Here is a 17,775-nt window from a genome sequence, read left to right as displayed (position 1 = left end):
AATGGAAGCACCCAAAATCCCTAGTCACATTTGAAAATGTTGGCCAGTCTCTTTATTTTTAGTGATTAACGTAGCAGCCTAACCTTTATAGTAAAACCCCTCAAACGGCAAACTAAACAGCAGTGCACCAATGCGTGGGATTATGCCCCTCATATTCAGGATCAGGTTTCTTTGTTTGTTTCAAACCCTCTTCTCCAATTTGTCTGACATCTGAGGCATAAGGAGAAAACCAAGGACTTTTCCCATTCAGAATTTCTAAAATCTGAAAGAGATACAAGGGGGAAAACTACTGTTGCAAAGTTCATAACATGGTTGTGTGAAAGATAAATTTGTGTAAGTGGCTTATATGGTTTTTATTTTTTTCTTTCTTTTCTTCCTTCAAGCTACAAGAGACAGTAAAGAGGAAACTGGAAGGAGCGCGTTCACCCCTCAATGGAGAGCAGCAGAATGGTGTCTGTGATGGTAGTTTCTCTCCAACCAGCAAGCGGATACGGAAGGATGTACCAGGAATCGATACAATCAATAGCTTGCCCAATAACTTGCCTTTGCCTTCTGTTTCTCCTCTTCACCAGCTTGACATGAAGCCTTCCTTACCCCTGCAGAAGAGTGGAACTCATGCTAGTGGGCTGGAAGACTTGGGTAAAAATGGTGGACTTCCAGAGATAAAGCTCCCAGTTAATGGTTGCAATGAGCTTGAGGACAGTTTTAACATCCTGCAAAACAAGGAACTAAAACAAGAACCTTTGGATGACCCCACCTGCATAGACACTTCTGAAACATCCCTTTCGAATCAAAACAAACTATTCTCAGACATTAATCTGAATGATCAAGAGTGGCAGGAGTTAATAGATGAGCTAGCCAACACTGTACCCGAAGATGACATACAAGATTTGTTCAATGAAGACTTTGAAGAGAAGAAGGAACCAGAATTTCCCAGACCTGCTGCTGAGACTCAAGAAAGTGCAAGCGTTAAGAGCGATCCATCTCATTCTCCCTTTGCTCACGTACCAATGGGGTCTCCCCAGGTGAGGCCTTCTTCTTCAGGCCCTCCATTTTCAAATGTCTCCACAGCTTCTAGTATAACTTCTGTATCCAGTGCTCCACCAGCTCCAATCCCTGCCAGCTCACCAGCAAATTGTGTTCAGTCACCTCAAACTCCCAATCAAGCCCATACTCCAGGTCAAACTCAGTCACGACCTGGAAATGGTTATCTTATTAATCCAGCAGCAGTGACCGTCGCAGGTTCAGGGCCTGGTCCTGTGGCTATATCCAGTGCTGACTTGTCTCCAGCTGAACAGCTCAAGCAAATGGCAGCACAGCAACAACAAAGAGCTAAACTCATGCAGCAAAAGCAGCAGCAGCAGCATCCAAATCAAGCATCAAGCTGGTCACCTGTGGGACCTCCATCTAGTCCGTATGGAGGACCCTTCAGTGCAGACAAACCAAATAGTCCAATGATGTATCCCCAAGCCTTTAACAACCAAAATCCTATAGTGCCTCCTATGGCAAATAATCCACAGAAGACCACAATTAATAACTACCTCCCTCAAAATCACATGAATATGATCAATCAACAGACAAATAATTTGGGTACAAACTCTTTAAGCAAGCAGCCCAACATGCTTACTTATGGCAACACTAAACCTCTGACTCATTTTAATGCTGAATTGAGTCAGAGAATGACCCCACCAATGGCCAATCCCAGCAAGAACCCCATGATGCCATACATACAGCAGCAACAGTCCCAGCAGCCACAGATGCAAGCTCAGATGACACACCTGAGTGAGGAACAGAAACGAATGCTTATTATGAAGCAGAAAGGAATGATGAATCAACCAATGGCATATGCAACACTTCCCTCCCTTGGCCAGGTAAGCATGAATACAGGACACACTTTGAATAATGCATGTGTGCCGTTTGTAGACAAGCAAGGAGAGAATAGCACAAAGCTTCAGCGTTCACAGCTCCTCATATGTCTCTGTATGTTCTCTTTATTTAAGTGGAGGGGTTTCTTTGCAGCAGCTTCTTGTTTTCAGTGTGACATCAAATGAATGCTTTTATTGTGAGCAGACATACTCTGTCTGTGTATCTGCTGATTAGGGCTTGGCAGGGAGGGTATGGAGAAGATTGGTTTTGAAGTCTCATCTCTGAGAGCTTGTCGCACCCTTTGTCTAATGGGGCACTTTGTACCTTTGCATCTGGTACCGTTGTATTGTTTAATTTTTAGAATGTTAACATCCTAAGAGGAGGTTTAGCAGTGTCACTTTCCCCTCAATGGTGGGGAAGTGAAGGGAAGCTCAAGCCATCTTGAAGCAGAGTATTTAGAAAGGATGTGGCCAAGTCGCATGAATTGGCAATGGAAGAGCCTTCAAGAGGCTGAATGCCCTCAACTCCTACTCGAGGGAGTAAATAGCAATTGAGGTATTCAGCACCTCATGGGATCATGCCCAAACTGAGATCATTTATGACATGATTTCGAAGTGGTCCTCAATTACCCCTTTTTAATGTATTTTCGTTTTCCAGATGCATAAAGTCTTCTCCAGTGGCTTGCTCAGTGATTTAGCTCTTAGAGATAAGCTTTACCTCCTTGGTTTGACTGACTTTCCATTACCTTCTCACTTTAAACCCCTGTGGGGCTGGTGTTCTGAGGTTTTGGGGATACACAAGCAGATGGATCTAAAATAATTGAGTTAAATACCAATAATAGAAAGACCAAGTAACATTATGGGTCAGCCAGATTGGGAGCCCTTCATTCATACTGAGAACCCTTTAGTAAAACTACTGGTGTGCATAAATATTCACCAGTGTGACTATTTGAGTGTTGTTCGTGTTTGAATGTTGTTTGGTTAATTTTAAAAAGAACTACAAAAAATAATCAACTGTTTTATAACCAGTCCAGGCCTACAGTTAATGTGATACATGTCATGGAAGGTATGCCACCAAAGAGTGTCAGGAATTGTGATGTAATGATATGCTAATAGAATTGTCTATTGTTAGTTTTAGTCCAAACAGCTTTTACTAAATTAGCTGTTTCCACAACCACCTACAATAAGTGCTTCCTTTTGAGCACAGTTTGGGATAATTAATTGTGACTCACATTGCTAATGCACATGTGAATACAGCGGGGTTTTACATTTCCTTAACCCATTGAGTTTTGAAATCTACCAATAGGGGGAGCATATCTTTTCCACCATAGAGCCCTTCACATGTTGTTTAAAGTGAACTGCAAAGCTAAAAGAAATGTGCTAGTGCCTTTCATGTTGTTCATGATGCATCATGCATGAAGATAGTTGAAAGGTTTGTTCTTCTGCTTGTCTCTTGCTTTAGAAATTACAAGTCCAACTTCTCTGTTTTTGGTGAAGGCCTATCTAAAGAAATAGTGGGATAATGACATCAAAACAGACTGAAATCTGAGCTACAGCTTTTCCAGCCTTTCACTGAGAGGGAAAGGGATGTTTAGGCCAGACTGTCTAATACTTTGTGATTTCTTTTCTTTGTTGGTTTGGTTTTAAATCTGTTTGAGTTAAACACCTATCAAACAGTTAGGAGAAAAGCTGCCACTGTGAAAGATTTAACGTCCCTTCACTTGAAGGCTGAGAAATCTGTAGTGCAGATTTTACCTTTACAAATGTCACTGTCTCATTACAGTTCTCCAACAAGAGCAGGGAAGTCAAGATTTCATATTCCTGTTTGTTGTTATGGTTTTAAAAAATTCAGAAAACCCTGTTTAACAAACAAAGCACTGAAGGCATCTTTGTAGTTTAGAAGAAAGCAACATGGGGGGGGACCAAAAATTTTTTAAAAAACATTTGCGTTTCACCTTTAAATGACCTGACCAGAAATAGAGACCTATTGCTTCCATATTGAAAGGTCCCTCCAGTCCCGTGGGCGACTTAAGGTGCATGTATAGAAAAGGTTCAAAGAGGTGAGGAAGGTAAAATAATAGATTTTCAGCTGAAAGGTATTTCCCTACTCCTTTCCTTACTGCTTCCCTGAAGATTACTTTTCTATGGAAAACTGGAAAGCTGTTATTATTCTGAGGTCTGCTCATTCAGGAATGGATTGTTTCATACAATGATGGGAAAAGATCTGTTGATAATATTGAGCCAAATCCAGAGATAGATGTTGAGATACTGCTTCAGACTCCAGGATACAGAGAGAGACAAAGGTGCTAGAATCTCAGCTCAGATCCAGATTATAGGTAAACATAATGAAAAACTTTTATGTTGCTGTTTGAAACAAATTTCAAAATGTAAATAAGTGTGTGTCTATATCTTTCTGTGAGTTTATAATTGTTACTCTCCGACTGTAATTTTTTTTACCTCTGACATGTATTCATATGTTCTATAGATATATATTTTGGAGTGTGTGTATCAGGATTATTTACAAACAAAGTGGGTATACAGAACAAGAGATACTGCTATACTAATTGGGTCACATGGTTGGCACTGAGCATATATGAATATCACATGACTGGTACACAGTGTATAATTTTTGCCAGGGCTGAGCCCCAGCACCTCTAAGCCAGGCAGTTCATAGGCCTGATACCTCTGGTCTTGGCATGTCAGTTATGAAAGTAAAAAAAAATTACTTGAACCATAGCATCTCTTTCATTACAAATTATTCAACAGATTATGTACATACAAAAATCTTGAGTGTTATTTCTGTATTGGCATAAAATTAGAGTATATAGATGTATACCTTAAATCCATACACATCTGCATCTATATTATTCTGTTTATAATAAATAGAACATCTACACATATTTACCACTTGCATCATTCACTGTTCATGACATATACACCATTTTATCAACAAAGTTGGGGCTATATAAACATTCTATGGAGAGGTCACAAGCATATCTGACCGTACCTTCCTATTAACATGTCAGTGACTGGCTGGTACTCTGGCCTTGTTTCCTAAGCTTTGATGAGCCTTATTAACTATGTTTAGAAGAAAAGGTGTGCAGCTAGAGAGGAACCCATTTATCTCAACATGAACGTGAGTAATTGGACAACTGGCAGTGTGTTAAATTGGTGGTAGTGAGAGAAACTTGCATATAACAAACATTCTTGGATGCACAAAGGTAGTAGAATTTCTCTTAATGAGTTCCTCCATTTCTGCATTTACCACCTGTGATGATTTGGGGAATCTGTTTCTGTATAGCTTAGGAATTCTGCTTTTTGTTATGAAATTGTACTATGGAATGCCTCTAGGTCAGAGGTGGGCAAACTACGGCCCGCAGGCCACATCCAGCCCACGGGACCGTCCTGCCCGGCCCCCAAGCTCCTGGCCCGGGAGGCTAGCCCCAGCCCCTCCCCCGCTATTTCCCCCTCCCGCAGCCTCAGCTCGCTCGCTCTGCTGCCGGCTCAATGCTCTGGGCGGTGAGGCTGTGAGCTCCTGGGGCAGCGCAGCTGCAGAGCCCAGCTTGACCCGCTCTCTGTGCTGTGTGGTGGCGGCGGCAGCATGGCCCAGCTCCAGCCGGGCGGCGCGGCTGTAGCACCGCCAGCCACCGGTGCTCCAAACAGCGTGGTAAGGGGGCATGGAGCAGGGGGGGTTGGATAGAGGGCAGGGGAGTTCGGGGTGGTGGTCAGGGGGTAGGGGTGTGGATAGGGGTTGGGGCGGTCGGGGGGGGGAACAGGGGGTTGAATGGGGGCAGGGGTCCCGGGGAGGCAGTCAGGAAGGAGGGGAGGTTGGATGGCGTGGCAAGGGGCAGTCAGGGGCAGGGGTTCCGGGGGCAATCAGGGGATAGGGAGAAGGGGTGGTTGGATGGGGCAGGGGTCCCGGGGGGGCCGTCAGGGAATGGGGGGAGGGGGTTGGATGGGGCAGGGGTCCCCGGGGGGGGCAGATAGGAGTGGGGGCTGGGCCATGACCCCCTCCCCTAACCAGCCCGCCATACAATTTACGAAACCCGATGCAGCCCTCAGGCCAAAAAGTTTGCCTACCCCTGCTCTAGGTGGTTGTGGAATCCAATATTTGCTGACAGGGGCTGTAGCAAATACAGAGACAATGGAGCATTATTAACCTTAGCTACTGGGCTCTTACTGAACAATGGGTATGCTAAAGAGTTTGAATGAGTTTCTCTGCTGGGGGCTGATGAACTGGACAGTGGAAAATCACCAGCAGAACAACAACAAAAAACCCCAGGTGTTGGTAGGGAGACACATAACTCAAGGGAATCTCATAAAGCCACACAGGAAGCTTTGGGCAGGAGAGAGAGGGACATGCTTTTTTAGCAGTGGTTTCCTGTTTAACTATGGGACCAGCCAAGGTCAGAGAAAGCTAGCTGACCTAGAGAGGTTCAGTGATCCTGAAGAAAAGCAATGATCTGCAGGAGAAGGATCCTGGACACTCCAGAAGACTCTGCCCAATCCTAGAGAATGCTCCAGAGTGATGAGGAACATGGGACAGGGAAAACGCATATTTGTGTTTATTATTCTATCTAGATCTATGTATTTCTTGGGCTACTAAGTACATAGTAATGGTGTTTTAGAATCTTGTTCAAAGTCTGTCTGTTTGCTTTCATTGTCATATGCCCCTGAAGAGTAAAACGTGGGCACTCTGGGTTCACAAAGTCTGGATGTCCAATTACTCACGTTCATGTTGAGATAAATGGGTTCCTCTCTAGCTGCACACCTTTTCTTCTAAACATAATTAGTAAGGCTCATCAAAGCCTAGGAAACAAGGCCAGAGTACCAGCCAGTCACTGACATGTTAATAGGAAGGTACGGTCAGATATGCTTGTGACCTCTCCATAGAATGTTTATATAGCCCCAACTTTGTTGATAAAATGGTGTATATGTCATGAACAGTGAATGTTTCAAGTGGTAAATATATGTAGCTGGGGGAAATCTGAGAGCTTATCAGTGGTCCCAAGAGGTAGGCATTTGGAGCATGGGGTTTCAGCTGTGAGGAGGGGGTGCTAGACAGAGGCTCTTCACCCCAAGCATGTGCCTAGAGACCCCAGCCAGGGGCAGTGCCTGGTCTCTCTTCAGACTCAGGAGGCTTAAAGAGCACATAGGGCTACTGAGGTGGGCTCCAAACACAACAGGCTGGGAAGTGTCCTGCCAGAGGGGAGCTCTACCAGGGCTGTGTATGTGACAGCACCATTGAATATTGTTCCTGGTAAGTGTACTAGTAATGATTCACTGTTCAGTTAAAAGCCTGAAGCAGGCACTAGTAGTGTTTGGAACAAACTACCACCAAAGCTGGAAAAGTCATAATCCTTGGAACATACACTGGCACTTCAAGTCCTATATTTTATACTAGTCCTAGTTCTGTTATAATGGGCACTTTGTATTTTTCTGAAAGCTAACTAGTATTGGGTAGCAAGAGTGCTACCTTCCCCCCAAAGTGCCTCACAGTGTACCTCAACTGTGCCCCAGAGGGATCACCTGTTAAGGATACATTTTCACTGCAGTTACTGGGGCTCTGACTTGGGTGTTACTCCTAACTCCACTCCCATCTATACACAAAATCCTCTCACCTGAGTTTAGTGCTTTTAGCCTGGGCTAGCTGGCTCACTTGGGGCTGTAGGCTAAACCCCAGATACTACTTTCATTTAGGCTGGTAACCCATCCACTTTGCAGTGAGGACAGAGACTAACCCACTCTCATGCTGATAGTCCCTTCCCACAATTCCCCCACAGTACCCCAAAGTGCTGACAAGTTCTCCCACAGTTTCTTGGGAAAGGATCACCGAGTGCCTCCGTTTACTGCAGCAGAAAGAACCAGGGGGTATGGCCTCAGAAATCTGAGCAACACGCACAAGGGAGTTCAGTTCCAATGAGGAGTAATTCAGTGTGACTGCTGACACCCAGGCTAGGCTGAGTCAGGTGAGCAAACTCTGCAGTGAAGCCCTACTTTAAGGGTGAGAGGTTAGTTCACTCTGTATACCACTTAATCCCTTGGGTTCTGCTGTGACTGCTAACAAGATTGACAATCAGTGCCAGTTGTGATCATGGTTTATAGGGAGGCTTGTTTACTGGGAATTAGATTGAGATTGCTCACCTGTTACTTGTAAACCACCAGAAACCCTTTAATGGTAATACTTTTGACTCAGTACCAGCCTGGGCTGGATTATGAACTTGGGACCTAAAGATCAAAAGCTGTCCACCCCTTTGCCCATTCTACATATTTTCTTTTTACTTTGAGCCAGGACAGTGGCGATATGCTCTTGTTATGCAGGAATTGGTGTAAATTAAGAGCAAAATGAAATACTGAACACTCTCTTCAGTCCTTTATAACATGTAGAGTTCAATGAGACTTTGCAAATGAATAAGGTTAGACTTTCTTCACCTGACAGCCTCAAGATTATCTGCAGTCCTATTCCCATTTTATACCCCTCCTCCTCCAAAAAAAAAAAAAAAGTTGACTTTCCTAGACTGCTTTTAATATAAGGAGATTTTAGTAGTAGGAAAATGTTAACTCTGCAGTTGCACTGGAGTTCTCAGGATAAAGTCATTTCTTAGGGCCTAATTCAGGTGGCTACTTAAGCACATGGCTAATTTTAAGAACATGTGTAGTCCCACTGATTTCAATGGGGCTACTCACATGCTTCAGTTTAGGCATATGCTTAATTATCTTGTTGAGTTGGGGCCGAAGTGCAGAGTAGTGATGACTAGAGAGGAGAAATATGGTAACAGTGACACTTTGAAAAGAAACCATATTGACTTTAGTAGGGTGTTTACATTTCTGAGTAATCCGAGTTTGCAGAGCTGACCCATTGATTTCAGGGTAGCGCAGTTAAACCTGTGCATGTTTGCAGAATTGTAGTTTGAGTCAAGTAACTTCAGTGATGATCTTGATTGGGCATACAATCCAGATTACCCTGAAATTGGGACTTAACAAAGCCAGTGTGTACTCTGAGCCTTTTTACCCTGTGTATCCAAAGCTATTTTAGCTAGGGAAGATTGTCAATCACGCCTGTATTTCAGAATAATTAAATTGCCCCTTTCTTTGGAATTTTTTTTTAAAACAAGCTTTGAACTCTTCAGTATAAATGTAAATTGTATAGGGGAAATAAGCATAACAGAGTAGATCTTGTATGACTAGGATAAAATCAAACATTTGGAACTGAGAGAGCTGTCAGAAGTTAGTGAGTGTGAGAAGGTGGAGAGAGAGGCCAAAGCAAAAGAGAATTCTCTGTGGATGTAAAAAAAATTTATAAACTTCTGATTCGTCACCCCGATGAGGTTGTGAGGATGCTGTGGCTATCATTTCTGTTGAAAATTCAGATATCTTGTTTGAAATTAGAAGTGTATGGGGGAGGAGGGAAGAAATAACACCACATAGAAAGAATCCCTTCAGATTTGCTTTTGTATCTTTTTGCTTTAACTTTGAAAATGTGTAGCTGATTCAATCAGCCTTTTTGTGTGTGAGTGAGAAAAAGGGCTTTGTATCCATAGATCGTTCCTAAAATGTAACCAGCTTTACTATTTTAACTAAAAAAAAAACAAAAAACCCATAGAACTATGAAAGCGATCTTTGCTTTCTTTTAAGATTGTGTTGGTTTTTAATACAATGCCTTTTATACCTAGACCAAAACAATCATTCAAATTTCAACAGTTCCACTATGAAATCTGAAATTATAGAAGAAGGTCCCCACACTTGCTTTTGGTGCTTCCAGGGATAGCATAGACAACAGTCAGACTCTGCTCCAAGGAGGCACAGGATTGGAATAGCAAAAATTTGGCAGTTTGGAATGTTGAGGAGCACTTGCCAAATAACCTGAGGAAATGTCGAGACTTCATGTTTCTTGAAAGCTGTGGCTGGACCCAAAGTCTCCTGTTGTCTTCAGTGGGCCTCACTTTTACAAACACTAAAATTCACTCTTCAGAAATCACAGACAGGGAGGAAACAATTCACTGATGCAGAGCTATATGGATAACATAAAGTTGCCTATCTACATATGTTTAGTGAGCAGGCAAGGAGCATTTGAGAACCTTCATATTCAAGAATAGACTGGTTAAATTCCTGGTTTGAATTCTACATGTTCCCATTTTATTTGTAGTGAAGGCTCCACAGTTTCTCCTCCTCTTATCCAACATGAACCACCATTTCCACATATCTACTTCTGAGATGTCTCATTGGTGGCTTCAAGATTTTACATAACACTTGCTTGTATCTCCCTTGACTTACCCTGACCCCTATGTCTGCTGTCTGTCATCCTGCCTGACTCAGCTGCCAGTTAAATCACAACTTTAGCCAGTGTTTCAAAATCTGTAGTTGTTCTGGGTAAAAAAGATTTTATACCCTTTGTCTCAAGCCACTAATTCTATCACTATTCTTAACTTTTACTCCAGGCCAGACATCTAGGAGTTCTTGATCCTAGACTTGAATTTTCCTTTAAAATCTCCATTGTCTATAAATTGGCTTATCAGTATCTCCAGAACATTGCTGGAAATCATCCTTAACCCTAATGTTACTGAAATCTGTATTCTTTCTCCAATTGTTTTCCATTTCCATTGTTGCAATTCCCTCTTTTATATACTACGGAAGAGCATAGGGATAGGATAGTATCCCTTAAAATAGTTTGAGTCCTCAAGTCATGCTCCCTATGTTCTCTGTTGTAGAAGTTGCCTCAAATCAGTAGTATGTACATATCTAGACTAGCATGCTTGTTTATATTTCATAACAGTGTTTTGGGGGACAGAAGTGTTCCCACAGTTTCTTCATATTGCTGCTGTTGTGTAAAGAGCAAAAGACACATCATCTTCTAAATTCCTCTGAAAACTTCAGAGAATCCAGAAAGTGGTAACCACTTTTCACTTGTGTCTTAGGGTACGTCTATACTTACCTCCCGGTCCGGCGGTAAGCAATCGATCTTCTGGGATCGAACAAGACGCGATAAATCGATCCCGGATCGATCCCGGAAGTGCTCGCCGTCGACGCCGGTACTCCTGCTCTGCGAGAGGAGTACGCGCAGTCGACGGGGGAGCCTGCCTGCCGCGTCTGGACCTGCGGTAAGTTCGAACTAAGGTACTTCGACTTCAGCTACGTTATTCACATAGCTGAAGTTGCGTTTCTTAGTTCGAAGTGGGGGGTTAGTGTGGACCAGCCCTTAGGAAGCCTGACCATATTACCACTACAAGTGGCCAACATGGTTTCTAATTCAAAACTGCCTTCCTGGTTTTTAACACTCTCCATGGCTTTGCTCCATTCTACCTCTCTGACTGTGTATTCAAGGACTGGGGAGCACAGGAAAACAGCACATAATATTTTGCACTTCAGTGGCAGCTTTCATGTCAGGATCTTTATTTGCTTTACAAATATTGATTAATTAAACCTTAGAAACACCCCAGTCTGATAGGAAAGTATTAATATATTTGTTTTACAGAGGTAGGGAATGAGGCAAAGAGATGACCTGCCCAAAGCCATGCAGGAAGTTTGTGGGAAAGCTAATATAACTTAATAAAATACATTCCTTTGATCAGAATTATGTTCAGGTCATTAGTGTCAAGGTGAGATTGCAGTTCACCTGCTATTTCCCCCTCTTACCAGTTCACTCTTCTTTCCCATTCCCCCCTTTTCCTGACTCTCCAAACTCCTGACTCTGTTTTCTCTTTAAATCTGACTTCCATACTCAGCTGAATGTACAGTTTGAGTCAGAGTCCTTTTTAACTAGCATTTTGTTTGGGGGGGGAAGTTCACAACATTTACAATTTTTCATTTTGCCTGGTTTTTTTTGTTTTTGTTTTTTCTTATTCTAATTTCCTAGCCCAGTTTCAGAGTGTTTCCATGTTTTGAATTTATACAGACTGCTTATCTTTATTGGACACACTAATGCAAGTCACAAAACTAGTATAACATTTTTTTTCAAATTCACAAATGCCTTATCTGAATCCAAAATTGTCAAATTTAATCTAAATCTGAATGTATCCAAAATTCAGCTCACCTGTACTACACTGTATTGCCAACCCTTAGTGTTCAGCAATCATGAGATTGTCTTCAAATCATGCAAATTTTTTTAAATAATAACTATTGGATTCTTTTTATTTGCCTTCTGCCTTTAGGGTTAAAGTTTCCAAGTTTTTCTCCACAACTACATGGGACAGAAACTTTCTTTCTTTCTTTCTTTCTTTCTTTCTTTCTTTCATTGGCAGCACTGATACTAACCTTTCACTCCACAAATTGCTGTGTCTTCCATTCTCACCTCACTAGTCTGTGAGGACATTTGTAGTTTTCTCTCTTTCTTTTATTTTGACTAATCTAATCTGTCCTCACATACCTTTTCTTCCCTTTTTTTCCTGTCTGTGTCTCTGATCCTGTCTCTGGAAAGTGTTTCTCCATCCTTTTCTCAGCTATTTTGTGTTACTATTTATGAAGGATGCTATATAAAAATAAATTGTATTGTTTCCAAGTTGCTGACTTCAATAGGGACAGGGATGAAGAAATTACTCAGCAAATGGACAGATAGAGGGTGGATCTGATTTGCTTCATCTGGCCAATAAGAGAAAAGCATTGTATGCATTTATTAGATACTTCTGCTAGCAATAATAATAAAATGGTCACCACTTTCTGGTTAGATATAAGAATGAAGCTGAAGATCTAGGGAAGCTTTCCCCCCTTTGCAGAATTCTCTTCGTCCTTCATCACCGTCTCCAACTCCTGCACATTCCAGTTCTAAAGGGGGGCTTCCCACTGAAGCTAATGAAAGTTGGATCGAGCCCCATATAATTAAAGCATCTTTGATATGTGAAGAACTACAATGGAAAGAGCAGGGAACATTCTATAATTGTCCATCCATATCTGGTATGTGTGGATCCCACAAGGTTATCACCTTCAAATAAACCAATAAGGAGTAGCAAACATGGGTGAATGTCTATATTATATGGAGGGGCAGGGATTTACTTTGAAGGGTTTCTTCACTTTTTATGTTTGTGCTCTTTAAACAATGAAATATTAATTCCTTCTTTGAGATGGAAGACCCACTTTTACTGGGTTTCCCCCCAGCTTTTTAATGTATTTGTAAAATAATAAATAAGGCTTTAATCCTACATTAGATATTAGTAAGGGGCTTTAGATTTCTGAGAGAAGAACTGGAGCCTCAATGCTTGTTACGCTGAACATAGATAATTATACTTGGACTGCCTTTCAGTCACTGTTTCAGTCCTGGACTGTGCCTATCAGTTTTGGGTGTTAGTTCATATGTCTGTGTTGATGATGTTAAACTTGAATAAATCATTCTTTTTTTACGTGGGCTCCTTTGACAATATCACCTGGCTTGGAGCTAAAGAGCAGTAAATTCTTTTGCCAGAAATCCCTTTTCCAAACATGCAGAGAGTTTACTCTTCAGTTAGCATTTGTTTTCAGTATCTCTCCATGTGTTTTCTAAAGAAAGACAAAAACTGGACTCAGAAAGCTGCCCCACATAATGATGGGGCATTAGTAGCTGATGAAAAAGTTAATTTTACATGTAAAAAAAAAACAAAATTGTGCTCAGACCACTAGTACTAACCAGCCTCACATTGGGACAGCTGCTGTTTTACTCTCTTGTCTGGCAGACTCCTCGCTCAACCTCTTCCTCTCTCAAGCCCACTCTAGATGGTTGATTACCCCGTATGTTAAGGGACATCCTTTCTTTGGTGCTCGAACATTCTATGATCCATATCCAGTCAGGAGCTAGTGACAAGCAGTTGATGAAATAAAAGAACTATTTTCAAGCAATAATTATTAAAAGGATCATACTCTCTAATTAAAATCCCGGGCTTTGTACTATGGATTAAACATTGTGGGTCCCTTAAAAACAAGCTTTGACCTATATTTTTCACAGTTCTTTATTTCTGTGAAATGTGGGTGGTTGTCTAACCCTTACCCAAAGCACACACTCAGATAAACTGAGGAAGAAAGGGACTCCAAAATGGGGGTAAATTATAGAATGTTGCCATGGGGCCTGTATTCCTCCCTGCCTGCTGCTTTCCTGTGGGTGGAATGTTTGCAGCACCGGGTGCTCTATGAATTCCTCTTTGTTGTCTCACACAAGGAGCTCCTCTTTCCTGTTTACATGTTAATTGGTGAAGGCTCTGGCTGTGGAAGACCGCAGAAGGGCTGCTACTACATTTCAGTGCCTGGACTTTGGTAAACATTGATAGGCAGTGTTGGAATGTAGAGGAAGCACAGGAAGAAAAGAGCAGGGGTAAACTGAGGGGGACAGCAAAAGAGGAAACCAGTAGAGTATTAAAGTAATGAAGAAATTCCTTTTTTGGTGAGTGTGAAGGAAGGCAGGGGTTCGGACTAAGATCCTTTCTAGCTGTTTGTGAAAACAGTCACTAGAGTTTCTTGTAAAGCCTGGTCAAGCTGATGAAAAAGCAGCTGTCAGGAAAGGAAATCATTGTTATTTCTTTCTATATGGCAGCGCCCAAAGGTCCGAGACAGGATCAGGCCCCATTATGCTGTTCAGCTGAAGAAACACCTACGGAGATGTAATACCAGCCTCAAAGAGCTTGCAAGCTAATTAAAGATTGCATATAAAAAACTACATTAAAAGAACATTGAGGTTGCAAAGTCAAGCACTCAGAACTTAGGAAACGCCAGCTGAGGGGATTATGCAGTTATAGAGGCTAACAATGTGCACAATTTGATGGTTCCATGCAAGTTAAACGTTTAAAAAAAACCACTTTTAAATCCTTTATCAAACTGTGCATCCCTGTGTTCTGTTGGCATTTGCCCCCTCTCCACTCCCACTGCTTGGAGAAGTGAAACCCTCAATTTAAATATAAACTAGCCCCACAACTCCCAGTGGCCACCCTCTGTAATCCTCTTGCCTCGGATTGCCCATGTGGAACCCTGAGGCTTCTCTCTACCCACTCTGGGTGAGGCAGGGGTGAGTACAAGAGGAAAGCAACAAAGAGTCCTGTGGCACCTTAAAGACTAACCCATGCATTCACCCACGAAAGCTTATGCTCCAATACATCTGTTAGTCTTTAAGGTGCCACAGGACTCTCTATTGGTTTTTACAGATCCAGACTAACACGGCTACCCCTCTGATACAAGAGAAAGAAAGTCTATTGATCAGTTTTGGAGGGTATGTGCTGATGTTCAGGGCATAGGTGCTGGAACTGGGCATGTGTGGCTTGAAGTGGTAATAACAACCCAAATACATGGTTGCCACTTTCAGCACCCCCACTATAAAAATTGTTCGAGCACCACTGGTTCAGGGCTGTGAAGTTGCCATTGGGCCTGCCCATTTCCTAACCCTGTCCTTGTTTACCTTTGTTTCCCACAACCCTCCCAACACCGAACCGCCTTACACAGCTCATAGGGTCTGAAACTGCTGACAAATGGCTGTGCAGGAGCCAGGCTCTGATGTTGCTGCCAGGGAGGGAAAGTTTCCCTGGGGCCATGTGCCCTCAGTCCTCTCATGATGAGGATGCGAGGGGTAATGGAAGGACTTGGCTACCCCATGCCCACTGACACTGCTGCTGAGCCTTTCCTTCCTAGAGGATTTTTCCTAGACATCTTAAATGGCCTCTCCCTGATCCCACATGGGTGCCAAGAAAGGGCTGGGCGGGATGCTCTCCTTCTGAAAATAGGTAACTGTTTCAGTAAGGGCTGGAAGAAGCTATAAGACAAGAACAGTTTAAAACTGGGTGCTTAATGGTTCCCCCTCTGTTGCATGCTGCGAAAAAGGTTATGAAAAAGAGAGACAGATTACACCACGAGTAGTTATGCTGCTCTCATACACAGTGAGATGAGGGTAGCATGACATGCAAGCAGCACTCAGCTCTCATTCAACATGATGGAAGTGGGTGTGGCTGAAAGAAATAATGCATGCCCAGAAGGAAAAGCGCTATATTATGCTCCCCTCTCTAATGAGCATCCTGAAAAGGCACTGCATGAGCATAAAGTAAAACTGTCAGAGGCACACTTATCCTTCACAGGGGAGAAATCACACCAGTGGACACAACAAGCCCAAGATCTACAGGGCCACAGCCAGTATCCACCAAACAGCATCCTATTATCATTGGCATCTGGTTACGTGTATATGGCAGAGTGTATATGGATGTATGATATGGCAGTAGCATTGATCACTTTGAGCATACTCACACTTACCCCTTATTATCCATCTCTATGAAGCTGCTGAGTCCAGTTCCCCATTACCATTCACATAATAATCTGCTTTGGTGGAGTTGTCTGACAATTCTCCTGCTTCTTGGTATCCACTGTTGCCGCGTGCTGAAGCTCTGCTTCACAAACTTTGCCATGTTCTCCCCATTGTAGTATTTCAGTGCTGACTGAAACAGGCTTTAAATAATTTACTTAACTAAGAGCATGAAATAACTTAGAACTTTCTCTTAACAGTGTACCTGCAATTATGAGGTGATGTCCTGGCTAGAAATTGTAGCCTGATTTAGGGTATACTGATAATATTAATTTGGATAATATTATCAGTATACCCTAAATCAGGCTACAGGCTGGCGAGCCAGTCAGGAGACGAACCTAGAATCTTCTGACTGCGTATCAGAAGATTCTAGGTTATGGCCTGTAGGTCTCTTGCATTACAGCCAAACTTACTTTAATATAAATCTATAAACCTATTACAATGAACCAAATACTTAAACTATAAGAAAAGATATAGATATATAAGCAAGCAGGTTAGTCCTATAGGCTACAAAATATGGGGTCATATTTTTATACTTTCAGAAGCAATTGCTGTATCCTTGATGGTGCTTCTCCAGTCTTTGTGTGTGTACAGCAATCAGTGCGTTATGGTCTGTGTCGGCTTTGAAACAGTGGTCAGAGAAAATCATGAAATTTTGTATATCTATGTGCAAGTCCTAATAGCTCTTTTTCAATGTATGTATACGTTCTCTTTGGTGCTATCATAACTCTTGTGGCATATGTCACAAACAATCATTCAGTCCCATGCCTTTGTAGCAGTACAGCTCACTGCCCTTCTTTTGAAGCATCTATGAAGAGCTTGATCTCTTTCTGTGGTCAAAGAATTGCTGCACTGGTGCTGATATTACTAATGTTCAAATCCTTGAACTCTCTTTCACCCTCTGATATCCATGCCTATTCTGTATCTTTGTGAAGGAGTTTTCTTGGGTGAGTTGTCCAGGCTGCATAGTTAGGTATGAACGTACTTGTGACGTTGTACAGCCTATATGGTTTTATAAAAACATGATAATAAGTGAATAAAATGTAACTGGGATAGTTTTAGAAAAATATGGTAATAAGTGAATATAACGTAACTGGGATATGCTTCACGCAAAAGGTCTCTTGTAAGGTATCATTACAAAGCTTATAATCTACTGAGTGTGATCATCCGATTTGTATAAATGTACCACTCTTGTATCTAAAGCTAGAAATATAAAATATAACTCTGAGGGCCTATTGTAATTACGTAAAGTGTGGGCCGTTAATGATGGTTTGGAATCTTGATGACTCCCATTAACAAGGACCATTGTCTGCAGATGGCTGTGTTTACCTGTTAGTCTTCCTGTATATGTGTGTGCTGGCAAGTGGGCAATGAAGTCTTGCAGTGACATGTGATCATGTCACCTGAACTGGAATCCATCTTTAACCTGGTGCTTTTCCAGTGAGGGGGGGTGGAAACCCAGAGGGACAAAGGGTTCCTGCCTTACGCAAAAGATATATAAAGGGGTGGAAGAGAACAGAGGGAGGGAGGAGCCATCATGAAAAATCCCCTAGCTATCACCTGAGCTGGAACAAGAGCTGTACCAGGGGAAAGAATTGTGCCCAGGCCTGGAAGGTGTCCAGTCTGAGAAAAACTTACTGAAGCATCTCTGAGGGTGAGATTATCTGTATTTAG

The 17,775-nt window shown here is 42.2% G+C and overlaps 1 protein-coding gene across 2 annotated transcripts in view; it reads left to right on the top strand.

The window, feature by feature from the left end:
- Positions 1-17,775, top strand: part of MAML3 (mastermind like transcriptional coactivator 3) — a 356,473-nt gene that overhangs the window by 216,348 nt on the left and 122,350 nt on the right. For both annotated transcript variants that reach the window (XM_026647834.2, XM_026647833.2), the window contains exon 2: positions 384-1,871. In XM_026647834.2, coding sequence (XP_026503619.1) covers positions 384-1,871 — 1,488 coding nt within the window. The remainder of the gene's footprint in view (positions 1-383; positions 1,872-17,775) is intronic.

The sequence above is a fragment of the Terrapene carolina genome, unplaced genomic scaffold, assembly GCF_002925995.2.
Source record: "Terrapene carolina triunguis isolate 2854851 unplaced genomic scaffold, T_m_triunguis-2.0 Scaffold66, whole genome shotgun sequence".
NCBI classification, from domain to species: domain Eukaryota; kingdom Metazoa; phylum Chordata; order Testudines; family Emydidae; genus Terrapene; species Terrapene triunguis.
Note: the sequence above shows the minus strand (reverse complement) of the source record. Positions and strands in the feature narration are given on the sequence as shown.